Source organism: Oncorhynchus kisutch, unplaced genomic scaffold, assembly GCF_002021735.2.
Source record: "Oncorhynchus kisutch isolate 150728-3 unplaced genomic scaffold, Okis_V2 scaffold3334, whole genome shotgun sequence".
NCBI lineage: Eukaryota > Metazoa > Chordata > Actinopteri > Salmoniformes > Salmonidae > Oncorhynchus > Oncorhynchus kisutch.
Genome location: NW_022265279.1, coordinates 292,555 through 320,039, shown reverse-complemented (window position 1 = coordinate 320,039; position 27,485 = coordinate 292,555). Strand labels below are relative to the sequence as shown.

At 42.6% G+C, this 27,485-nt stretch overlaps 1 protein-coding gene across 1 annotated transcript in view; it reads left to right on the top strand.

The window, feature by feature from the left end:
* The first annotated feature begins 967 nt into the window (after nt 1-967).
* LOC109877747 (aminopeptidase N) overlaps nt 968-27,485 on the top strand; it is a 37,385-nt gene continuing 10,867 nt past the window's right edge. Inside the window, exons 1-12 of the mRNA XM_031820404.1 lie at nt 968-1,632; nt 9,780-9,922; nt 11,266-11,405; nt 14,314-14,440; nt 14,672-14,826; nt 16,039-16,152; nt 16,491-16,634; nt 17,326-17,391; nt 20,550-20,615; nt 25,264-25,439; nt 26,628-26,704; nt 27,088-27,221. Coding sequence (XP_031676264.1) covers nt 1,073-1,632; nt 9,780-9,922; nt 11,266-11,405; nt 14,314-14,440; nt 14,672-14,826; nt 16,039-16,152; nt 16,491-16,634; nt 17,326-17,391; nt 20,550-20,615; nt 25,264-25,439; nt 26,628-26,704; nt 27,088-27,221 — 1,902 coding nt within the window. The 5' untranslated portion in view covers nt 968-1,072. The remainder of the gene's footprint in view (nt 1,633-9,779; nt 9,923-11,265; nt 11,406-14,313; nt 14,441-14,671; nt 14,827-16,038; nt 16,153-16,490; nt 16,635-17,325; nt 17,392-20,549; nt 20,616-25,263; nt 25,440-26,627; nt 26,705-27,087; nt 27,222-27,485) is intronic.

Here is a 27,485-nt window from a genome sequence, read left to right as displayed (position 1 = left end):
AGGAAACACCAGGGAGGAAGGGGTGGTTCCCCTTTCAGCCCCGTAGGAAACACCAGGGAGGGAGGGGTGGTTCCCCTTTCAGCCCTGTAGAAAATACCAGGGAGGGAGGGGTGGTTCCCCTTTCGGCCTTTCACCAAGTTCCCCCTTTCAGCCCTGTAGGAAACACCAGGTAGGGGGGGGGGGGCGGTTCCCCTTCCATTTTATACAGGGAAAGATTTCAACCCTACAGGGAAAGATCTTGAGAGTTCTAATCAGCTGGGTTAATTAATAGTTGATCCCCCAGCCCAGGACAACCTGAGAGTTCTAATCAGCTGGGTTAATTAATAGTTGATCCCCCAGCCCAGGACAACCTGAGAGTTCTAATCAGCTGGGTTAATTCATAGTTGATCCCCCAGCCCAGGACAACCTGAGAGTTCTAATCAGCTGGGTTAATTAATAGTTGATCCCCCAGCCCAGGACAACCTGAGAGTTCTAATCAGCTGGGTTAATTAATAGTTGATCCCCCAGCCCAGGACAACCTGAGAGTTCTAATCAGCTGGGTTAATTAATAGTTGATCCCCCAGCCCAGGACAACCTGAGAGTTCTAATCAGCTGGGTTAATTAATAGTTGATCCCCCAGCCCAGGACAACCTGAGAGTTCTAATCAGCTGGGTTAATTAATAGTTGATCCCCCAGCCCAGGACAACCTGAGAGTTCTAATCAGCTGGGTTAATTAATAGTTGATCCCCCAGCCCAGGACAACCTGAGAGTTCTAATCAGCTGGGTTAATTAATAGTTGATCCCCCAGCCCAGGACAACCTGAGAGTTCTAATCAATAGTCATAAATATGTGTGGATAACAGATTGCTGACAAGCTGTTGTACTTTATCCTTCCTTCCTGTTTCTGGATGGGTTGTCCTGGGCTGGGGGATCAACTATTAACCAGGCGTATTGTGGGAGTTCCTCAGAGGGCATAAATAAGAAACACATTCCCCTCTTGGTCCATCTAGGTCCCCCTCTCTCTTTCTGCCTTTCTGTCTATCTGTCAGTCAGTCATTACACTACCCTCAGATAGACAGATATCTGTTACAGACATGGGGAAAGGGTTCTTCATCAGCAAGACTTTGGGGATAGTTGGTGTGATCGTGGGGACTGGAGTGGTTGCCACCATCATCGCCCTGTCAGTGGTCTATAGCCAGGAGAAGGCCAAGATCAATGAGGCAGTGAATCCCCCCACTACTCCCTCCACTCCCTGGGAACACTACAGACTGCCTGACTCCCTGTCTCCTGTCTCATACAACATCACCCTCTGGCCTCGACTGGTTGTCAACGCCTCTACTGGCCTCTTCATCTTCACAGGACAGTCAGCTGTGGTGTTCCAGTGTAAGAAGGACACAGATCTGATCCTCATCCACGCCAACAAGCTGAACCTGACTCTGCTCAGCCTGATTAGCCGGGATGGAGCTACTGCTCCCACCATAAAGAAAAGCTGGCTGGAGGTTCCTACTCAGTTCTTAGTGATCCAGCTGAATAGTAATCTGATGGCAGGAAGCCAGTATGAGCTGTACACAGAGTTTATAGGAGAACTGGCTGATGACCTGGGAGGCTTCTACAGGAGTGAATATACAGAGGGGACCAGTCCCCCAGTGAGAAAGTAAGCAAAACATTCATAATAATTTCCAACCCACGTTTAAAAACAGTGTCAGATGTTGCCTAACACTGTAAAGTTGGTTGCAAGGTCGAATCTCCGAGCTGACAAGGTAAGAATCTGACTTTAGTTAAATAAAGGTCAAATAAATAAACCTATTCTAATATATTTGACTGAAATCAAATAACATCTTTGACAGATCAATGTGATTTGTTTAACTGAATGAAGCTTCTAAATTGCGTTAATCACCTCATGCGTATCCACATTGAATAGTGTCAGGGTAGTGCAGTGGCGGCAGCTTATTAGAAGAGTTGGAGGCTGATTGGGGCCGTGGCTTTCAGGTTGTTATTTTTGCACACCCATCAGAATGAATGTCATTCCAGTTAATCTGATCAAATGACATAATCTCCTACACAGCCACAATCTGTAATGATACTTGCATAAAATACACTGTGAAAACTTGACTGATATTGTTTCTGTTGTTCATCTGAACTGCTGTTATTGATTGGTAAAGCTTTGGGTTGTTTGAACAAATTTGTCTGAAGTCAAACAAGGAATTTGGGAGATCATTGTGTGTAAGGGGTGCGTAACTGGTGGCAGGGAAGTCAAACGCAGGAGAGCAGAACTTGGTGAATACCCGGAGCAGTTTAATATATAAAACTAATGGCAAAACAACAAACACATGGGTACAAAACCAGTAACACACCAGTAACACATAGCACATGGGTACTAAACCAGTAACACACCAGTAACACATAGCACATGGGTACAAAACCAGTAACACATAGCACATGGGTACAAAACCAGTAACACACCAGTAACACATAGCACATGGGTACAAAACCAGTAACACATAGCACATGGGTACAAAACCAGTAACACATAGCACATGTGTACTAAACCAGTAACACATAGCACATGGGTACAAAACCAGTAACACATAACACATGGGTACAAAACCAGTAACACACCAGTAACACATAGCACATGGGTACAAAACCAGTAACACACCAGTAACACATAGCACATGGGTACAAAACCTGTAACACATAGCACATGGGTACAAAACCAGTAACACACCAGTAACACATAGCACATGGGTACAAAACCAGTAACACATAGCACATGGTTACAAAACCTGTAACACATAGCACATGGGTACAAAACCAGTAACACATAGCACATGGTTACAAAACCAGTAACACACCAGTAACACATAGCACATGGGTGCAAAACCAGTAACACACCAGTAACACATAGCACATGGGTACAAAACCTGTAACACATAGCACATGGGTACAAAACCAGTAACACATAGCACATGGGTACAAAACCAGTAACACATAGCACATGGGTACTAAACCAGTAACACATAGCACATGGGTACAAAACCAGTAACACATAGCACAAGGGTACAAAACCAGTAACACATAGCACATGGTTACAAAACCAGTAACACATAGCACATGGGTACAAAACCAGTAACACATAGCACATGGGTACAAAACCAGTAACACATAGCACATGGGTACTAAACCAGTAACGCATAGCACATGGGTACAAAACCAGTAACACATAACACATGGGTACAAAACCAGTAACACACCAGTAACACATAGCACATGGGTACAAAACCAGTAACACACCAGTAACACATAGCACATGGGTACAAAACCTGTAACACATAGCACATGGGTACAAAACCTGTAACACATAGCACATGGGTACAAAACCAGTAACACATAGCACATGGTTACAAAACCTGTAACACATAGCACATGGGTACAAAACCAGTAACACATAGCACATGGTTACAAAACCAGTAACACACCAGTAATACATAGCACATGGGTACAAAACCAGTAACACACCAGTAACACATAGCACATGGGTACAAAACCTGTAACACATAGCACATGGGTACAAAACCAGTAACACATAGCACATGGGTACAAAACCAGTAACACATAGCACATGGGTACTAAACCAGTAACACATAGCACATGGGTACTAAACCAGTAACACATAGCACATGGGTACAAAACCAGTAACACATAGCACAAGGGTACAAAACCAGTAACACATAGCACATGGTTACAAAACCAGTAACACATAGCACATGGGTACAAAACCAGTAACACATAGCACATGGGTACAAAACCAGTAACACATAGCACATGGGTACTAAACCAGTAACACATAGCACTTGGGTACAAAACCAGTAACACATAACACATGGGTACAAAACCAGTAACACACCAGTAACACATAGCACATGGGTACAAAACCTGTAACACATAGCACATGGGTACAAAACCAGTAACACATAGCACATGGGTACAAAACCAGTAACACATAGCACATGGGTACTAAACCAGTAACACATAGCACATGGGTACAAAACCAGTAACACATAGCACAAGGGTACAAAACCAGTAACACATAGCACATGGTTACAAAACCAGTAACACATAGCACATGGGTACAAAACCAGTAACACATAGCACATGGGTACAAAACCAGTAACACATAGCACATGGGTACTAAACCAGTAACGCATAGCACATGGGTACAAAACCAGTAACACATAACACATGGGTACAAAACCAGTAACACACCAGTAACACATAGCACATGGGTACAAAACCAGTAACACACCAGTAACACATAGCACATGGGTACAAAACCTGTAACACATAGCACATGGGTACAAAACCTGTAACACATAGCACATGGGTACAAAACCAGTAACACATAGCACATGGTTACAAAACCTGTAACACATAGCACATGGGTACAAAACCAGTAACACATAGCACATGGTTACAAAACCAGTAACACACCAGTAATACATAGCACATGGGTACAAAACCAGTAACACACCAGTAACACATAGCACATGGGTACAAAACCTGTAACACATAGCACATGGGTACAAAACCAGTAACACATAGCACATGGGTACAAAACCAGTAACACATAGCACATGGGTACTAAACCAGTAACACATAGCACATGGGTACTAAACCAGTAACACATAGCACATGGGTACAAAACCAGTAACACATAGCACAAGGGTACAAAACCAGTAACACATAGCACATGGTTACAAAACCAGTAACACATAGCACATGGGTACAAAACCAGTAACACATAGCACATGGGTACAAAACCAGTAACACATAGCACATGGGTACTAAACCAGTAACACATAGCACTTGGGTACAAAACCAGTAACACATAACACATGGGTACAAAACCAGTAACACACCAGTAACACATAGCACATGGGTACTAAACCAGTAACACATAGCACATGGGTACAAAACCAGTAACACATAGCACAAGGGTACAAAACCAGTAACACATAGCACATGGTTACAAAACCAGTAACACATAGCACATGGGTACAAAACCAGTAACACATAGCACATGGGTACAAAACCAGTAACACATAGCACATGGGTACTAAACCAGTAACACATAGCACATGGGTACAAAACCAGTAACACATAACACATGGGTACAAAACCAGTAACACACCAGTAACACATAGCACATGGGTACAAAACCAGTAACACACCAGTAACACATAGCACATGGGTACAAAACCTGTAACACATAGCACATGGGTACAAAACCAGTAACACATAGCACATGGTTACAAAACCTGTAACACATAGCACATGGGTACAAAACCAGTAACACATAGCACATGGTTACAAAACCAGTAACACACCAGTAACACATAGCACATGGGTACAAAACCAGTAACACCCCAGTAACACATAGCACATGGGTACAAAACCTGTAACACATAGCACATGGGTACAAAACCAGTAACACATAGCACATGGGTACAAAACCAGTAACACATAGCACATGGGTACTAAACCAGTAACACATAGCACATGGGTACAAAACCAGTAACACATAGCACAAGGGTACAAAACCAGTAACACATAGCACATGGTTACAAAACCAGTAACACATAGCACATGGGTACAAAACCAGTAACACATAGCACATGGGTACAAAACCAGTAACACATAGCACATGGGTACTAAACCAGTAACACATAGCACATGGGTACAAAACCAGTAACACATAACACATGGGTACAAAACCAGTAACACACCAGTAACACATAGCACATGGGTACAAAACCAGTAACACACCAGTAACACATAGCACATGGGTACAAAACCTGTAACACATAGCACATGGGTACAAAAACCAGTAACACACCAGTAACACATAGCACATGGGTACAAAACCAGTAACACATAGCACATGGTTACAAAACCTGTAACACATAGCACATGGGTATAAAACCAGTAACACATAGCACATGGTTACAAAACCAGTAACACACCAGTAACACATAGCACATGGGTACAAAACCAGTAACACACCAGTAACACATAGCACATGGGTACAAAACCTGTAACACATAGCACATGGGTACAAAACCAGTAACACATAGCACATGGGTACAAAACCAGTAACACATAGCACATGGGTACTAAACCAGTAACACATAGCACATGGGTACAAAACCAGTAACACATAGCACAAGGGTACAAAACCAGTAACACATAGCACATGGTTACAAAACCAGTAACACATAGCACATGGGTACAAAACCAGTAACACATAGCACATGGGTACAAAACCAGTAACACACCAGTAACACATAGCACATGGGTACTAAACCAGTAACACACCAGTAACACATAGCACATGGGTACTAAACCAGTAACACACCAGTAACACATAGCACATGGGTACAAAACCAGTAACACATAGCACATGGGTACTAAACCTGTAACACATAGCACATGGTTACAAAACCAGTAACACATAGCACATGGGTACAAAACCAGTAACACATAGCACATGGTTACAAAACCTGTAACACATAGCACATGGGTACTAAACCAGTAACACACCAGTAACACATAGCACATGGGTACAAAACCAGTAACACATAGCACATGGGTACAAAACCAGTAACACATAGCACATGGGTACAAAACCAGTAACACACCAGTAACACATAGCACATGGGTACTAAACCAGTAACACATAGCACATGGGTACAAAACCAGTAACACATAGCACATGGGTACAAAACCAGTAACACATAGCACATGGGTACAAAACCAGTAACACACCAGTAACACATAGCACATGGGTACAAAACCAGTAACACATAGCACATGGGTACAAAACCAGTAACACACCAGTAACACATAGCACATGGGTACAAAACCAGTAACACACCAGTAACACATAGCACATGGGTACAAAACCAGTAACACACCAGTAACACATAGCACATGGGTACAAAACCAGTAACACATAGCACATGGGTACTAAACCAGTAACACACCAATAACACATAGCACATGGGTACAAAACCAGCAACACACCAGTAACACATAGCACATGGGTACAAAACCAGTAACACATAGCACATGGGTACAAAACCAGTAACACACCAGTAACACATAGCACATGGGTACAAAACCAGTAACACATAGCACATGGGTACTAAACCAGTAACACACCAATAACACATAGCACATGGGTACAAAACCAGTAACACACCAGTAACACATAGCACATGGGTACAAAACCAGTAACACATAGCACATGGGTACAAAACCAGTAACACACCAGTAACACATAGCACATGGGTACAAAACCAGTAACACATAGCACATGGGTACTAAACCAGTAACACACCAATAACACATAGCACATGGGTACAAAACCAGTAACACACCAGTAACACATAGCACATGGGTACAAAACCAGTAACACATAGCACATGGGTACAAAACCAGTAACACACCAGTAACACATAGCACATGGGTACTAAACCAGTAACACATAGCACATGGGTACAAAACCAGTAACACATAGCACGAGTACTTACAAAATAAACTATTCCCGACACGGACATGGGGGAAACAGAGGGAAAATATACAACATGTAATTAGGGAGTTGAAACCAGGTGAGTGTGAAAACAAGACAAAACAAATGGAACATGAAAAATGGATCGGCGATGGCTAGAAGACCGGTGACGTCGACCGCCGAACACCGCCTGAACAAGGAGAGGAACCGACTTCTTCCGAAGTCGTGACATTGTGCTTTTTAGAACTGATTGAAAGTTCTACATTTCTTTCAACCAATCATGCACCTTGCCACCCGTCAGAGTGGATGTCATTCAAGTGAAAGGCTTCTTGTACACTGCCTGCACTGAATCTGTAATGATACTTAGAAACCTGGTTACGGCTTCCTTTGTTAAGATGTCTCCATTTGGCTACAATGGTTTGAATCCCCGAGCCGATTAGGGGATAAATCTGCCGATGTGTCCCTGAGAAAGGCCCTTAAAAGGATTCGCCCTTTAAAAAAAAATGACATACCCAAATTTAACTGCATGTAGCTCAGGCCCTGAAGCATATTATTGGTACCATTTGAAAGGAAACACTTTGACGTTTGTGGAAATGTGAAAGGAATGTAGGAGAATATAACACAATAGATCTGGTAGAAGACAATACAAAGACAAAACCAACCGTTCTTTTGTATTGTTTTTGTACCATCATGTTTGAAATGCAAAAGAAAGGCCATCATGTATTATTCCAGCCCAGGTGCAACTTACATTTTGTGTGTGTGTATGTGCAACGTTTATACTGATCCATTTGTATCAAATGGGCCTAATTTGTTTATTAATAACTTTTCATGTTTAAAACTGTGCACTCTTCTCAAACAATAGCATGGTATTCTTTCACTGTAATAGCTACAGTACATTGGACACTGTAATTTTATTTAATGTTATTGAACCAGTGTATTATTTAATGTTATTGAATCAAATCAAATCAATCAAATCAAATTGATTTATATAGCCCTTCTTACATCAGCTGATATCTCAAAGTGCTGTACAGAAACCCAGCCTAAAACCACAAACATCAAGCAATGCAGGTGTAGAAGCATTGAACAGTGTATTATTTATTGTTATTGAACCAGTGTTTTATTTAATGTTATTGAACCAGTGTATTATTTAATGTTATTGAACCAGTGTATTATTTAATGTTATTGAACCAGTGTATTATTTAATGTTATTGAACCAGTGTATTATTTAATGTTATTGAACCAGTGTATTATTTAATGTTATTGAACCAGTGTATTATTTAATGTTATTGAACCAGTGTATTATTTAATGTTATTGAACCAGTGTATTATTTAATATTATGGAACCAGTGTATTTATTTAATGTTATTGAACCGGTGTAATTTGTCGAGGAATTGATTGAACTGCTTGTACCACAATGGACAGGTAAAAACCAAGGTTACACATCAACTCTGAACAAGATGGAAGAAATAGGTGCATTTACATGAAGTAATATTTCATACTCAACTGAACTTTGGCCTTTACAGGGACTTGAGTCATTGACTTTTAATCACTTGAAGTAATTTGTTGACGTTGATCCAAGGATTAATTGAACCCTGTAATACAGAGTGTTGATTCATTGGTGACACCTTCATTGGGGAGAACAGGCTCGTTCTAATGACTGGAGCGGAGTAGGTGGAACGGTAACAAATACATCAAGCAGGTGTTTGATGCCATTCCAGTTGCTCCGTTCCGGACATTATCCCCTCGTCCCCTCTCAGCAGCCTCCTGTTGTATACAATGGGAGCAGTTCAATATGTTCCATGTACAATGTATCCTAAACATTCTGACCAGTTTACCATCAGAGCTTTAGACTTATAGTCCTTGAACTAAGACACACAGTATCTGTACCTTTCAATGTGAACTTCAAACCGCTTCAATTGCTGATAAAATTGCACAAGCATTTCGCTACACACGCAATAAAATCTGTTTAACCATGTGACCAATAAAGCTACAATATGAATGTATTGACCCTGCTCTCAGAGTCACTATGTCTAACTGTAACAGTCTTGTGGTACAGCAGTAATAACAAGCACAACATATTTCAATAATAGATAATAGATAAAAGACAATAGATAATAGATAATAGCTACAATATGCAGTATGATTGTGTGTCACCTACAGTCACCATGTTTAAACTGTAACAGTTTAGTCTTCAGTACTATAGTAATACCAGTTTCTGTGTGTGTTGGTAGAGTTGTAGCAACCACTCAGATGCAGCCTGTGGATGCCAGGAAAGCCTTCCCCTGCTTTGATGAACCTGCCATGAAGGCAGTGTTCCACATGACCCTCCTCCACGCACATGGAACAGTGGCTCTGGCCAATGGCATGAATCTAGGTAAGCATGGAACCCTGATCTCTGGCCAATGGAATGAATCTAGGCAAGCATGGAACCCTGGCTCTGTCCAATGGCATGAATCTAGGTAAGCATGGAACCCTGATCTCTGTCCAATGGCATGAATCTAGGTAAGCATGGAACCCTGATCTCTGTCCAATGGCATGAATCTAGGTAAGCGTGGAACCCTGATCTCTGGCCAATGGCATGAATCTAGGTAAGTATGGAACCCTGATCTCTGGCCAATGGCATGAATCTAGGTAAACATGGAACCCTGGCTCTGGCCAATGGCATGAATCTAGGTAAGTATGGAACCCTGATCTCTGGCCAATGGCATGAATCTAGGTAAGTATGGAACCCTGATCTCTGGCCAATGGCATGAATCTAGGTAAGTATGGAACCCTGATCTCTGGCCAATGGCATGAATCTAGGTAAGTATGGAACCCTGATCTCTGGCCAATGGCATGAATCTAGGTAAGCATGGAACCCTGATCTCTGTCCAATGGCATGAATCTAGGTAGGCATGGAACCCAGATCTCTGGCCAATGGCATGAGTCTATGTATGTGTGTTGACGGCTGCTTCTAAGTCCAAAGGGGATGGGATCTGTGATCTGTTTCCTAAATTATAGTTAGAGAGTTTAATGCTACAATCTGCTTAAATTGACCTCTCGCACAAACTCTAAAGAACTGTGAAGAAAAAACCAGCATTGAATTTTTGGGGGGGAACATTTTCAGAGTAAGCTGCTACACTCTGATATGAGATAAATCATACAAATATCCTTTATAGCCGTATTCATTGCTGTACTCGATTGATTATATACCAACTTCTGTAACCTTATATAAGTCTATGGTAGAACCTCAGAGTGTTGATGTTGTCACGGTAGGGATCTGACCTCCTGTTGCTGGGGAAACCAATGTGTTGTCACGGTAGGGATCTGAACTCCTGTTGCTGGGGCAACCAACGTGTTGTCACGGTAGGGATCTGACCTCCTGTTGCTGGGGAAACCAATGTGTTGTCACGGTAGGGATCTGAACTCCTGTTGCTGGGGAAAAACCAATATGTTGTCACGGTAGGGATCTGGCCTCCTGTTGCTGGGGAAACCAATGTGTTGTCACGGTAGGGATCTGAACTCCTGTTGCTGGGGAAAAACCAATATGTTGTCACGGTAGGGATCTGAACTCCTGTTGCTGGGGAAACCAACATATTGTCACGGTAGGGATCTGAACTCCTGTTGCTGGGGAAACCAACATGTTGTCACGGTAGGGATCTGAACTCCTGTTGCTGGGGAAACCAACATGTTGTCTCTGCTACGCTCACTAACCTGTATCTCTCTCTCCACCTGTAGCCTCAGTCAATGTCACTGTCAACGGCCAGGATGTTACTCGGACCAGCTTCCAACCCACACCCCTCATGTCAACCTACCTACTCGCCTTTGTCGTCAGTGAGTTCGGTTTCATCCACTCAACAGAAGGGGAAAAAGTTTTGGTACATATTTTTTTTTATTCATCTGCTCTTGTTCTAATTTGTCTACGTTATCTGCTCTGGGATGAAGTTTCCCCTAGGTACAGATCTAGGATCAGTTTCCCTCCCCCAAACCTTACTTCAGTTATCCCAGAACTAAAATGTTGCATAATTTGGTCAGGTGTCTATGTAGTCTGTTCACGAGAGATTACCCAAATCCTAACCTTAAAGGGATACTGCACTTGGAAAGTAGATAAAGGGCCTCATTGTCAAACTGATCCCAGGTCAGCGTCTCCAGGGGGACCTTGGAAAGTAGATAAAGGGCCTCATTGCCAAACTGATCCCAGATCAGCATCTCTAGGGGCAACTTCAGTATACTCTGGCTTCAGGATGAGGGAGACATTATTGGATTGTGCCTCTGTGCTGCCCTCTGTCGGTGTCTACAGATCAGTACAGATAGTAAAGATCAGGGGCCTCATTTATAAAACGGACCGGATCAATTCTGATCTTAGGTATGACTGACTCAGAAAACCACGTATAAGTAGTTATTATAAAACCTTACTTTGAGGTTGAAATGGTCATATCTCTACTCAGAGTCGAGACTTGACGTTGAAATGGTCAGTGATTGTCCTGCTGGTTATGTAATGGCTATTCTGTTCCCCTACAGTTTAAGGTCAGACCATTTCTGTTCCCCTTTCAGTTTAAGGTCAGACCATTTCTTTCCCTTTCAGTTTAAGGTCAGACCATTTCTTTCCCTTTCAGTTTAAGGTCAGACCATTTCTTTCCCCTACAGTTTAAGGTCAGACCATTTCTTTCCCTTTCAGTTTAAGGTCAGACCATTTATTTCCCCTACAGTTTAAGGTCAGACCATTTCTTTCCCCTACAGTTTAAGGTCAGACCATTTCTTTCCCTTTCAGTTTAAGGTCAGACCATTTCTTTCCCCTACAGTTTAAGGTCAGACCATTTCTTTCCCCTACAGTTTAAGGTCAGACCATTTATTTCCCCTACAGTTTAAGGTCAGACCATTTCTTTCCCTTTCAGTTTAAGATCAGACCATTTCTTTCCCTTACAGTTTAAGGTCAGACCATTTCTTTCCCTTTCAGTTTAAGGTCAGACCATTTCTTTCCCCTACAGTTTAAGGTCAGACCATTTCTTTCCCTTTCAGTTTAAGGTCAGACCATTTCTGTTCCCCTACAGTTTAAGGTCAGACCATTTCTTTCCCCTACAGTTTAAGGCCAGACCATTTCTTTCCCCTACAGTTTAAGGTCAGACCATTTCTTTTTCCCATCAGACACAGTTCTGTCTTGCTGCTCCACCTTGTGGTGCAGTGGTGACACACTCCTAAGAAACCTGTTTGGCTGTGTTTGTCAACCCACTCTTTAGTCCACCAAATAATATGTGTTGCCTGTCTTCAATCTCCTCTCCCATCACTGTGATCTCGTCTTCCAAAGAGTTAGCTTTTCTCTTTTGGTCCATGGTTATTCCTGTCTAAACCCTCATATGTTCTAGCATTCTATAAGGGGAAATCGGCAATTTGAAGTTAATTAGAGATTTATAGATCACAAGACCGTAAGTTACAAATGGGCTTCTTAGAACCTGCGTCATCAATTGTTTTTATTTCAATATCTTTTATGAATCCAACGTGAGCACACTGTCGGAAATCATTTTACGACTAACTTCAAGTATAAATCTAAGAACATGTTTTATAAATGAGGCCCCAGAGTACAGGATATTTTATAAATGAGGCTCCTGGGTACAGGATGTTTTATAAATGAGGCCCCAGGGTACAGGATATTTTATAAATGAGGCCCCAGGGTACAGGATGTTTTATAAACGAGGCCCCAGGGTACAGGATGTTTTATAAATGAGGCCCCAGGGTACAGGATGTTTTATAAATGAGAGCCCAGGGTACAGGATGTTTTATAAACGAGGCCCCAGGGTACAGGATGTTTTATAAATGAGGCCCCAGGGTACAGGATGTTTTATAAATGAGGCCCCAGGGTACAGGATTTTTATAAATGAGGCCGCAGGGTACAGGATGTTTTATAAACGAGGCTCCAGGGTACAGGATGTTTTATAAACGAGGCATCAGGGTACAGGATGTTTTATAAATGAGGCCCCAGGGTACAAGATATTTATAAATGAGGCCCCGGGGTACAGGATTTTTATAAATGAGGCCCCAGGGTACAGGATTATTTATAAACGAGGCCCCAGGGTACAGGATGTTTTATAAACGAGGCCCCAGGGTACAGGATATTTTATAAACGAGGCCCCAGGGTGCAGGATATTTTATAAATGAGGCCCCAGGGTACAGGATTTTTATAAATGAGGCCCCAGGGTACAGGATTTTTATAAATGAGGCCCCAGGGTACAGGATGTTTTATAAACGAGGCTCCAGGGTACAGGATGTTTTATAAACGAGGCCCCAGGGTACAGGATGTTTTATAAATGAGGCCCCAGGGTACAAGATATTTATAAATGAGGCTACGGGGTACAGGATTTTTATAAATGAGGCCCCAGGGTACAGGATTATTTATAAACGAGGCTCCAGGGTACAGGATGTTTTATAAACGAGGCTCCAGGGTACAGGATGTTTTATAAACGAGGCCCCAGGGTACAGGATGTTTTATAAACGAGGCCCCAGGGTACAGGATGTTTTATAAATGAGGCCCCAGGGTACAAGATATTTATAAATGAGGCCCCGGGGTACAGGATTTTTATAAATGAGGCCCCAGGGTACAGGATGTTTTATAAATGAGAGCACAGGGTACAGGATGTTTTATAAATGAGAGCCCAGGGTACAGGATGTTTTATAAATGAGGCCCCAGGGTACAGGATGTTTTATAAATGAGAGCCCAGGGTACAGGATGTTTTATAAATGAGAGCCCAGGGTACAGGATCTCATGACGGAAAACATGTCTTTATTTTCCAGATCAGGATTTGGGCTCGTAAACAGGCCATTGCTGAGGGCCAGGGAGATTACGCCCTCGAAAAAACTGGACCAATCCTGGAGTTCTTTGAAAACTACTACAGCTCAAGCTATCCTCTGACCAAATCAGGTAATTCTTAAAGAGTAATACTCTTCCTCTCGGAATCCCTGTCTGTTGTTGAAGAGAGATTCTGAATGGGTCCCAAATGGCACCATATTCCCTTTGTAGTGACCCTACCTTTGACCAGGGCCCATAGGCCTCTAGGCTAAAGTAGTGCACTATATAGGGAATAGGACACCATTTGAGACTCACACCATTGTTAAGTGCTGTAATGGATATTTCAGCTCCTTTACTCTGTAGACCAGATAGCTTTGCCTGACTTCAGTGCTGGAGCCATGGAGAACTGGGGTCTGATCACCTACAGAGAGACAGCCCTGCTCTACAACCCTGCCAGCTCGTCCAATGGAGACAAAGAGTGGATCGCTACGGTCATCTCTCATGAACTGGCTCACATGGTCTGTATTACAGTCAACACTATAATATACTGAGAGGCTGCAGCTGGCTGCCTGGTCTGTATTACAGTCAACACTATAATATACTGAGAGGCTGCTGCTGGCTCCCCTGGTCTGTATTACAGTCAACACTATAATATACTGAGAGGCTGCTGCTGGCCTCCTGGTCTGTATTACAGTCAATACTATAATATACTGAGAGGCTACAGCTGGCTGCCTGGTCTGTATTACAGTCAACACTATAATATACTGAGAGGCTGCTGCTGGCCTCCTGGTCTGTATTACAGTCAACACTATAATATACTGAGAGGCTGCAGCTGGCTCCCCTGGTCTGTATTACAGTCAACACTATAATATACTGAGAGGCTGCAGCTGGCTGCCCTGGTCTGTATTACAGTCAACACTATAATATACTGAGAGGCTGCTGCTGGCTCCCCTGGTCTGTATTACAGTCAACACTATAATATACTGAGAGGCTGCTGCTGGCTCCCCTGGTCTGTATTACAGTCAACACTATAATATACTGAGAGGCTGCAGCTGGCTCCCCTGGTCTGTATTACAGTCAACACTATAATATACTGAGAGGCTGCTGCTGGCTCCCCTGGTCTGTATTACAGTCAACACTATAATATACTGAGAGGCTGTATTACAGTCAACACTATAATATACTGAGAGGCTGCTGCTGGCTGCCTGGTCTGTATTACAGTCAACACTATAATATACTGAGAGGCTGTATTACAGTCAACACTATAATATACTGAGAGGCTGCTGCTGGCTGCCTGGTCTGTATTACAGTCAACACTATAATATACTGAGAGGCTGCAGCTGGCTGCCCTGGTCTGTATTACAGTCAACACTATAATATACTGAGAGGCTGTATTACAGTCAACACTATAATATACTGAGAGGCTGCTGCTGGCTGCCTGGTCTGTATTACAGTCAACACTATAATATACTGAGAGGCTGCTGCTGGCTGCCTGGTCTGTATTACAGTCAACACTATAATATACTGAGAGGCTGTATTACAGTCAACACTATAATATACTGAGAGGCTGCTGCTGGCTCCCCTGGTCTGTATTACAGTCAACACTATAATATACTGAGAGGCTGTGTTACAGTCAACACTATAATATACTGTGTCCTGTCCCTCTCCTCTCTGCACCCTGTGTCCTGTCCCTCTATGCCACTGGCTGAAAAAGGTTTATATGTCCACAGTGGTTTGGTAACCTGGTGACCATGAAGTGGTGGAATGACCTGTGGCTCAACGAGGGCTTTGCCTCCTACGTCTCGTATCTTGGGGCCAACTCTGCTGAACCCACGTGGAACGTAGTGAGTCTTTCTTTTCATCTTCTCTGAGTGACTCCTAACTTGACTTGAGATAAAACATGTACATTACAACTTGAACTGTTGCACAGCTCTCCAAATATACCCTTCTCAAGGATTTAATCCACAAAGAAATCTGCTCTCCAAATATACCCTTCTCAAGGATTTAATCCACAAAGAAATCTGCTCTCCAAATATACCCTTCTCAAGGATTTAATCCACAAAGAAATCTGCTCTCCAAATATACCCTTCTCAAGGATTTAATCCACAAAGAAATCTGCTCTCCAAATTCCATCTGCCGGTACAAGTGAAAGGTTAAAAGCGAAGGCCTGATGTCTCCACAGACAGACCTGATAGTGCTGAAGGAGGTGCATGGGGCGATGTCTGTAGACGCGCTGGCCTCCTCTCACCCTCTCTCTGCTAAAGAGGAAGACGTCATGAGGCCTGCACAGATCAGTGAACTGTTTGACACCATCACCTACAGCAAGGTATGCTTCTAATCACACCTCTTACTGGCAACCTACTGGCTTCACAACACAGCACAGCATGCCACATTCCCCTGGGTCAAAATCATCTGGGTCGAAATCATCTGGGTCAAAATCACATGGGTCAAAGTCATCTGGGTAATAATCATCTGGGTCAAAGTCATCTGGGTCAGAATCACCTGGGTCAAAGTCATCTGGGTAATAATCATCTGGGTCAAAGTCATCTGGGTCGGGGGTAATCTGGGTCAAAATCATCTGGGTCAGAATCACCTGGGTCAAAGTCATCTGGGTCAGAATCACCTGGGTCAAAGTCATCTGGGTCAAAATCACCTGGGTCCAAAGTCATCTGGGTCAGAATCACCTGGGTCAAAATCATCTGGGTCAGAATCACCTGGGCCAAAGTCATCTGGGTCAAAATCACCTGGGCCAAAGTCATCTGGGTCAAAATCACCTGGGTCCAAAGTCATCTGGGTCAGAATCATCTGGGTCAAAATCATCTGGGTTTTAGTCGACTTGAAATAAAATAATCGGAATTACTTTGAAATAGCAAATGTCACATGTCCTCAAGGAAATTAAATTATTTTCTGTTTGCATTTCTCTTAGGGATGTTGATTCAGGCGAGAGCGGCAGGCTGTACTGGGCCATGACAAGTCAGACGTTTTATTTCTTATATCCTGTGTTCTCTTCCTCCTAGGGAGCTGCAGTTCTGAGGATGCTGTCTGAGTTCTTGACAGAGCCGGTCTTCGCCCGAGGACTTAGTGTGAGTAATGTTTATGTTTATGTCTAATTACTATATTTTGTTCCACATCATTTTGTTTAGATTTATATACACTGCTCAGGGAACACTAAAATAACACATCCTAGATCTGAATGAATGAAACATTATTAAATACTCTTTTTTTTACATAGTTGAATGTGCTGACAACAAAATCACGCAGAAATTCAAATGTATCAACCCATGGAGGTCTGGATTTGGAGTCACACTCAAAATGAAAGTGGAAAACCACACTACAGGCTGATCCAACTTTGATGTAATGTCCTTAAAACAAGTCAAAAGGAGTCTCAGTAGTGTGTGTGGCCTGCAACTGACTGTATGACCTCCCTACAACGCCTGGGCATGCTCCTGATGAGGTGGACTGGACAGTCTGTGGTGCGACGTGGCGTTGTTGGATGGAGCAAGAAATGATGTCCCAGATGTCTCAATTGGATTCAGGTCTGGGGAACGGGCGGGCCAGTCCATAGCATCAATGCCTTCCTCTTGCAGGAACTGCTGACACACTCCAGCCACATGAGGTCTAGCATTGTCTTGCATTAGGAGGAACCCAGGGCCAACCGCACCAGCATATGGTCTCACAAGGGGTCTGAGGATCTCATCTCGGTACCTAATGGCAGTCAAGCTACCTCTGGCGAGCACATGGAGGGCTGTGCGGCCCCCAGAGAAATGACACCCCACACCATGACTGACCCACCGCCAAACCGGTCATGCTGGAGGATGTTGCAGGCAGCAGAGCTTTTTTTTGCAGTGCTCCTCTTGCTCCTCTTTGCACAAAGGCGGAGGTAGCGGTCCTGCTGCTGGGTTGTTGCCCTCCTACGGCCTCCTCCACGTCTCCTGATGTACTGGCCTGTCTTCTGGTAGCGCCTCCATGCTCTGGACACTACGCTGACAGACACAGCAAACCTTCTTGCCACAGCTCGCATTGATGTGTCATCCTGGATGAGCTGCACTACCTGAGCCACTTGTGTGGGTTGTAGACTCCGTCTCATGCTACCACTAGAGTGAAAGCACCGCCAGCATTCAAAAGCGACCAAAACATCAGCCAGGAAGCATAGGAACTGAGAAGTGGTCTGTGGTTACCACCTGCAGAACCACTCCTTTATTGGGGGTGTCTTGCTAATTGCCTATAATTTCCACCTGTTGTCTATTCCATTTGCACAACAGCATGTGAAATGTATTGTCAATCAGTGTTGCTTCCTAAGTGGACAGTTTGATTTCACAGAAGTGTGATTGACTTGGAGTTACATTGTGTTGTTTAATAAGTGTTCCCTTTATTGTTTTGAGCAGTGTATATATATATATATATATATATATGAGTGACATATAAAAGTGAGAACTTACAGTTATGAATATAACTACTGCTCCCTGAAGGAGGGAACGAGGTATAACATGCTATGCGGAGTCAACGACCAATCACATTCACCTGAAGAAAACTAAAAACACACCCAATGGGCCAATGAATGTAGAGCCCGTCCTCAGAAGTCACACCTTCCTGGCTATGACACCGGAGCTCTCAATCATTTCAAATCAAATCCAAATCAAATTGTATTGGTCCACACATATTTAGTAGATGTTATTGGCCCATACACATATTTAGCAGATGTTATTGGTCCATACACATATTTTGCAAATGATTGAACTCACGTCGGTAGCCATGAAGTGCTTTGAAAGGCTGGGTCGTGTCTCACATCAACACCATCATCCCGGAAACCCTAGACACATTCCAATTCGCATACCGCTCAAACAGATCTACAGATGACTCAATCTCTATTGTACTCCACACTGCCCTTTCCCACCTGGGCAAAAGGAACACCTATGTGAGAATGCTGTTCATTGACTACAGCTCAGCATTCAACACCATAGTGCCCACAAAGCTCATCAATAAGCTAAGGACCCTGGGACTAAATACCTCCCTCTGCAACTGGATCCTGGACTTCCTGATGGGCCGCCCCCAGGTGGTAAGGGTGGGTAACAACACTTCTGCCACGCTGATCCTCAATCCTTTGTCCCCTCCTGTACTCCCTGTTCACTTACACTTACGACTCTCTGGCCACTCCAACACCATCATTGCGTTTGCTGACGACCCACAGTGGTAAGGCCTGATCACTGACAACGTTGAGACAGCCTATAGGGAGGAGGTCAGAGACCTGGCAGTGTGGTGCCAGGACAGCAACCTATCCTTCAATGTGAGCAAGACAAAGGAGACGATCGTGGACGACAGGAAATGGACATCGATGGGGCTGTAGTGGAGCGGGTCGAGCATTTCAAGTTCGCCTGTGACACCGTAGGCCCTTGACTCATGCCGGCCGTGGCCGGGAGACCCATGAGGTTTCCTCCAACAGAAAATGTTTTTTTTGTGGAAGGGTATAATTTGTATGTATAAAATGTATAATTGTAATATTTAAAATGACTAAATCAGGAAATGTTGTTTATTTACATTTATTTACATATGCATCGGGCCGCTTCTGGGGGGATGCTGGTGAGATGCTGGCAACGTCGGCTGAATTCAGGGAGACGGAAACGGCCTGATGTACTTGGCCTGATTCTGGGCAGTCATTCATTTTGATTCTGGGCCGAGTCTGACACCCGATTCCGGGCCGATTCAATCAGTTCCCTCGGAAGAGGGCAGCTTCTGGGCAGATTCCTCATTGTTCGCTGGGTACTCTCTCCCCACTAACAGACAGCTAAGTCGGAGCCGAATCCAGTAGTCTTTGTAAATTGTGTGACATGGTCTCCTTCAGGCGAGCTGAAGAGCGAAGACTTGAGGAAATGAGCCAGGAAGGTGGGCTTCCTAGGGCAGGCTTTGCATTCATTGTCTCATTGGGCATGTCGTTGTATTCTTCAGGTGAATGTGATTGGTCGTTCACTCCTGTCATCGGGAGCCCCATGGCACTGCATCTCAGTGCTAGGTTCAAATCCAGGCTGTATCACAACTGGCTGTGATTGAGAGTACCATAGGGAGGAGTACAATTGGCCCAGCGTCATCCGGGTTTGGCCTGTGTAGGCCGTCATTGAAAATAACTGACTTGCCTAGTTACATAAAGGTTCAATAAAACAATCCCAAAATGATTATACAGAGTGACGGACTGAAAGAGAAGTGATTTGATATTTTGAAGCTGAAATGTGACCTGATCTCTCCACAGACGTATCTGAATACATTCAAGTACAGCAACACAGTTTACCAGGACCTCTGGAAGCACCTGCAGATGGTAATACATGATCCTGGTCATAATGTTAACCTTCATATACCTGGCCCATTATTCATTAACGGCCCGATTCAGACTTAGGAAATGTATGTCTTTCCTACGCGCTTCTCAATAGTTGGTGTTCAGACATACCTTATGAATGTGCATAACGGGTTTTGCAGGCGTGGTTCCCTTGCGCTGCTGAATACATTTAATTCAACTGTTGCAAAAACATCCCACTTGCTGGCTAACAGATTTTCTCGTGCAGTTTTCATTCAATAGGGTTTTCAGTACATTTATCCTAAACCATCCCTTTAAATACGGAGTGCATTTAATACATTAAGGGAATGGGTTCAGAATGCATATCATTTTGTGGACTCACTAGACTACATTAAGGGAATGCGTTCAGAATGCGTATCATTTTGTGGACTCACTAGACTACATTAAGGGAATGGGTTCAGAATGCATATCATTTTGTGGACTCACTAGACTACATTAAGGGAATGGGTTCAGAATACATGGATTCTGAAGGAAAGCCAGCTATGACTCTTATCCTCTGTTTCAGGACCAACTAGTATATTTAAAAATACTCTGATCTCTGATTATTTAGGGTTAGGAAAATATTTATGAATCATCCTGAAAGTTGTCATATTCAAGTTAATTCCATGAGATATTTGAAGGTAGAAAAACATGTACAACAGGGGGTTGAACATCTAAAACTAGCCCAATAATCCTCACTAATCTTGGAACTGTAGGACAAAGGTACAGTCATTGTGAACCTGTAGTCTGAGTTTCCATAATGATTCAAATAGGTACAGTCATTGTGAACCTGTAGTCTGAGTTTCCATAATGATTCAAATAAGTACAGTCATTGTGAACCTGTAGTCTGAGTTTCCATAATGATTCAAATAGGTACAGTCATTGTGAACCTGTAGTTTGAGTTTCCATAATGATTCAAATAAGTACAGTCATTGTGAACCTGTAGTCTGAGTTTCCATAATGATTCAAATAGGTACAGTCATTGTGAACCTGTAGTCTGAGTTTCCATAATGATTCAAATAGGCTGCATGTCCCAAATTATTAGACAATGTTAGTCTGATATGATCCACTAGCGACCCAGGAACAACTACACGAACGTGACAAAGGAAAGAAAGGTCAATGGAATGTAAGGAAACTAACGCTACAGTTATACATGTAAGGAGACTAACACCACAGTTATACATGTAAGGAGACTAACACTACAGTTATAAATGTAAGGAGACTAACACTACAGTTATAAATGTAAGGAGACTACTACAGTTATAAATGTAAGGAGACTAACACTACAGTTATACAGGTAAGGAGACTACTACAGTTATAAATGTAAGGAGACTAACACTACAGTTATAAATGTAAGGAGACTAACACTACAGTTATAAATGTAAGGAGACTACTACAGTTATAAATGTAAGGAGACTACTACAGTTATAAATGTAAGGAGACTAACACTACAGTTATAAATGTAAGGAGACTACTACAGTTATAAATGTAAGGAGACTACTACAGTTATAAATGTAAGGAGACTAACACTACAGTTATACAGGTAAGGAGACTACTACAGTTATAAATGTAAGGAGACTAACACTACAGTTATAAATGTAAGGAGACTACTACAGTTATAAATGTAAGGAGACTAACACTACAGTTATACATGTAAGGAGACTAACACTACAGTTATAAATGTAAGGAGACTAACACTACAGTTATAAATGTAAGGAGACTACTACAGTTATAAATGTAAGGAGACTAACACTACAGTTATAAATGTAAGGAGACTAACACTACAGTTATACATGTAAGGAGACTACTACAGTTATACATGTAAGGAGACTACTACAGTTATACATGTAAGGAGACTAACACTACAGTTATAAATGTAAGGAGACTACTACAGTTATAAATGTAAGGAGACTAACACTACAGTTATACATGTAAGGAGACTAACACTACAGTTATAAATGTAAGGAGACTAACACTACAGTTATAAATGTAAGGAGACTAACACTACAGTTATAAATGTAAGGAGACTAACACTACAGTTATAAATGTAAGGAGACTAACACTACAGTTATAAATGTAAGGAGACTAACACTACAGTTATACATGTAAGGAGACTAACACTACAGTTATAAATGTAAGGAGACTAACACTACAGTTATAAATGTAAGGAGACTAACACTACAGTTATAAATGTAAGGAGACTAACACTACAGTTATAAATGTAAGGAGACTAACACTACAGTTATAAATGTAAGGAGACTAACACTACAGTTATACATGTAAGGAGACTACTACAGTTATAAATGTAAGGAGACTAACACTACAGTTATAAATGTAAGGAGACTACTACAGTTATAAATGTAAGGAGACTAACACTACAGTTATAAATGTAAGGAGACTAACACTACAGTTATAAATGTAAGGAGACTACTACAGTTATAAATGTAAGGAGACTAACACTACAGTTATAAATGTAAGGAGACTACTACAGTTATAAATGTAAGGAGACTAACACTACAGTTATAAATGTAAGGAGACTAACACTACAGTTATAAATGTAAGGAGACTACTACAGTTATAAATGTAAGGAGACTAACACTACAGTTATAAATGTAAGGAGACTAACACTACAGTTATAAATGTAAGGAGACTAACACTACAGTTATAAATGTAAGGAGACTAACACTACAGTTATAAATGTAAGGAGACTAACACTACAGTTATAAATGTAAGGAGACTAACACTACAGTTATAAATGTAAGGAGACTAACACTACAGTTATAAATGTAAGGAGACTAACACTACAGTTATACATGTAAGGAGACTAACACTACAGTTATAAATGTAAGGAGACTAACACTACAGTTATAAATGTAAGGAGACTAACACTACAGTTATAAATGTAAGGAGACTAACACTACAGTTATAAATGTAAGGAGACTAACACTACAGTTATAAATGTAAGGAGACTAACACTACAGTTATAAATGTAAGGAGACTAACACTACAGTTATAAATGTAAGGAGACTAACACTACAGTTATAAATGTAAGGAGACTAACACTACAGTTATACATGTAAGGAGACTAACACTACAGTTATAAATGTAAGGAGACTAACACTACAGTTATAAATGTAAGGAGACTACTACAGTTATAAATGTAAGGAGACTACTACAGTTATAAATGTAAGGAGACTAACACTACAGTTATAAATGTAAGGAGACTACTACAGTTATAAATGTAAGGAGACTAACACTACAGTTATAAATGTAAGGAGACTAACACTACAGTTATACATGTAAGGAGACTAACACTACAGTTATAAATGTAAGGAGACTACTACAGTTATAAATGTAAGGAGACTAACACTACAGTTATACATGTAAGGAGACTAACACTACAGTTATAAATGTAAGGAGACTAACACTACAGTTATACATGTAAGGAGACTACTACAGTTATAAATGTAAGGAGACTAACACTACAGTTATAAATGTAAGGAGACTAACACTACAGTTATAAATGTAAGGAGACTAACACTACAGTTATAAATGTAAGGAGACTAACACTACAGTTATAAATGTAAGGAGACTAACACTACAGTTATAAATGTAAGGAGACTAACACTACAGTTATAAATGTAAGGAGACTACTACAGTTATAAATGTAAGGAGACTAACACTACAGTTATACATGTAAGGAGACTACTACAGTTATACATGTAAGGAGACTAACACTACAGTTATAAATGTAAGGAGACTAACACTACAGAAGAAGACTATAGCTTGGGTTCAGCCCAAAAGAAGACTATAGCCTGGGTTCAGCCCAACAGAAGACTATAACTTCGGGTTCAGCCCTACAGAAGACTATAGCTTCGGGTTCAGCCCTACAGAAGACTATAGCTTGGGTTCAGCCCTACAGAAGACTATAGCTTCGGGTTCAGCCCTACAGAAGACTATAGCTTCGGGTTCAGCCCTACAGAAGACTATAGCTTGGGTTCAGCCCTACAGAAGACTATAGCTTCGGGTTCAGCCCTACAGAAGACTATAGCTTGGGTTCAGCCCAACAGAAGACTATAGCTTGGGTTCAGCCCAACAGAAGACTATAGCTTGGGTTCAGCCCAACAGAAGACTATAGCTTGGGTTCAGCCCAACAGAAGACTATAGCTTGGGTCTCCAAGTTTAATTATGCAAATTATGAGGGCATACAATAACAACTTTGAATAACGGCAGCGCTGTTTATAGCTTATTTCAACGTGGGAAAGGGGCCACAATACATGTCATGTTGATGTGAACGGCAGAGCTGTTTATAGCTTATTTCAACGTGGGAAAGGGGCCACAATACATGTCATGTTGATGTGATTATCCTGTTTCTTCCATATGACTGGTTTCTCATTCATCTCCAGGGATCATAAGGAAAAATCATCTTAAACAATAGCATTTCCGTGCGCTAAACTCAGGTTTGAATTCACCCTATTGTGTCTCAGAGTAGTGCTGATCTAGGATCAGGTCCCCCTGTCCACCTAGATCAGCATTTATACTCTGAAACGCTTTATGAACATGGGTCCTGATATTCACTCTGTAGCCCAGTGTGCTGATGAACTGTTGATGTTGTGGTTGTTGTTGTTTTTAGGCCGCCGACTCGACGCCAGGGTTAGACCTCCCAGCCTCTGTAGATGATATCATGAACCGTTGGATCCTCCAGATGGGCTTTCCAGTGGTTACCATAGATACGGCCACAGGAAGCATCAACCAGAGACACTTCCTGCTGGACCCTGACTCTGTAGTGGACAGACCCTCTCCTTTCAAGTAACATACCAAAATACATGTGTGGGCTTGCTTTAGCAGTCTTCATGGCACTGGAAGAAGTGGTGGTAGTAGTGGTGGTAGTAGTGGTGGCGGTAATAGTGGTGGTGGTAGAAGTGGTAGTAGTGGTGGTGGTAGTAGTGGTGGTAGTAGTAGTAGTGGTGGTGGTGGTAGTAGTGGTGGTGGTGGTAGTGGTGGTAGTAGTGGTAATGGTGGTGGTAGTAGTGGTAATGGTGGTGGTAGTAGTAGTGGTAGTGGTTGTAGTGGTAGTAGTAGTGGTGGTGGTGGTGGTAGTGGTGGTGGTGGTAGTGGTGGTTGTGGTGGTGGTAGTGGTGGTAGTGGTGGTAGTGGCGGAAGTGATTGTGGTGGTGGTAGTGGTGGTGGTGGTAGTGGTGGAAGTGATTGTGGTGGTGGTAGTGGTAGTGATGGTAGTGGTGGTGGTAGTGGTGGTAGTGGTGGTAGTGATGGCGGTAGTGGTAGTAGGTGTGGTGGTGGTAGTGGTGGTGGTAGTAGTGGTGGTGGTGGTGGTAATAGTGGTGGTGGTGGTAGTAGTGGTGGTGGTAGTAGTGGTGGTGGTGGTGGTGGTGGTGGTGGTAGTGGTGGTCGTGGTGGTGGTAGTGGTGGTGGTAGTGGTGGTGGTAGTGGTGGTGGTGGTAGTAGTGTTGGTGGTGGTGGTGGTGGTGGTGGTAGTGGTGGTGGTGGCAGTAGTGTTGGTGGTGGTGGTGGTGGTGTTGGAAGTGGTGGTAGTGGTGGTGGTGGTGGTAGTGGTGGTGGTGGTAGTGGTGGTAGTGGTAGTGGTAGTAGTGGTGGTGGTAGTGGTGGTAGTGGTGTTGGTAGTTGTGGTGGTGGTAGTGATGATGGTAGTGGTGGTGATAGTGGTGGTTGTAGTGGTGGTGGTAGTGGTAGTAGGTGTGTTGGTGGTGGTAGTGGTGGTGGTCTGTTCTCAGTAGTATGATATCTCATTAATGACAGGAATGGTCTGATTGTACTTCCTGTCTGTTCTCAGTAGTATGATAACTCAGTTATGGCAGGAATGGTCTGATTATACTTCCTGTCTGTTCTCAGTAGTATGATAACTCAGTAATGACAGGAATGGTCTGATAATACTAACTGTCTGTTCTCTTTTTCTCTCCCTGTGTGTGTGTGTGTGTGTGTGCGTGCGTGCGTGCGCAATGCGTGCGTTATCTCCAGGTATGAATGGATTGTTCCTATAAAGTGGATGAAGAATGGGAAAGATCAGACTCCATACTGGCTACAGACTAAAACAGGTATGGTTTTAAACATTACATCAGATCAGACTCCATACTGGCTACAGACTAAAACAGGTATGGGTTTAAACATTACATCAGATCAGACTCCATACTGGCTACAGACTAAAACAGGTATGGGTTTAAACATTACATCAGGACAGATCAGAACAAGTCTGTGTCCCAAATGGCTCCCTATTTTGTGCACTGGGCCCTGGTCAACAGTAGTGCACTATATAGGGAATATGGCCTGGTCTAAAGTAGTGCACTATATAGGTAATAGGGCCGTGGTCTAAAGTAGTGCACTATACAGGGAATAGGGTCCAATTGGGACGCAATAAAGACATCTGTTGGCTCTATGATGTGAAGGATAATCATTTATTTCCTGCTTCCTTCAAATACAGCCACCCATCTACCAATGAAAACTTTGGGATCTGATTGGATGTTGGCCAATACCAAGGTTTCTGGATTCTTCAGGGTCAACTATGACAGTAGTAACTGGGATCGACTCCTCACGCAGCTCAGCACAGACCATGAGGTAACAGTCCATATGATAATGACCTCCTCACCCAGCTCAGCACAGACCATGAGGTAACAGTCCATATGATAATGACCTCCTCACCCAGCTCAGCACAGACCATGAGGTAACAGTCCATATGATAATGGCCTCCTCACCCAGCTCAGCACAGACCATGAGGGAACAGTCCATATGATAATGACCTCCTCACCCAGCTCAGCACAGACCATGAGGTAACAGTCCATATGATAATGACCTCCTCACCCAGCTCAGCACAGACCATGA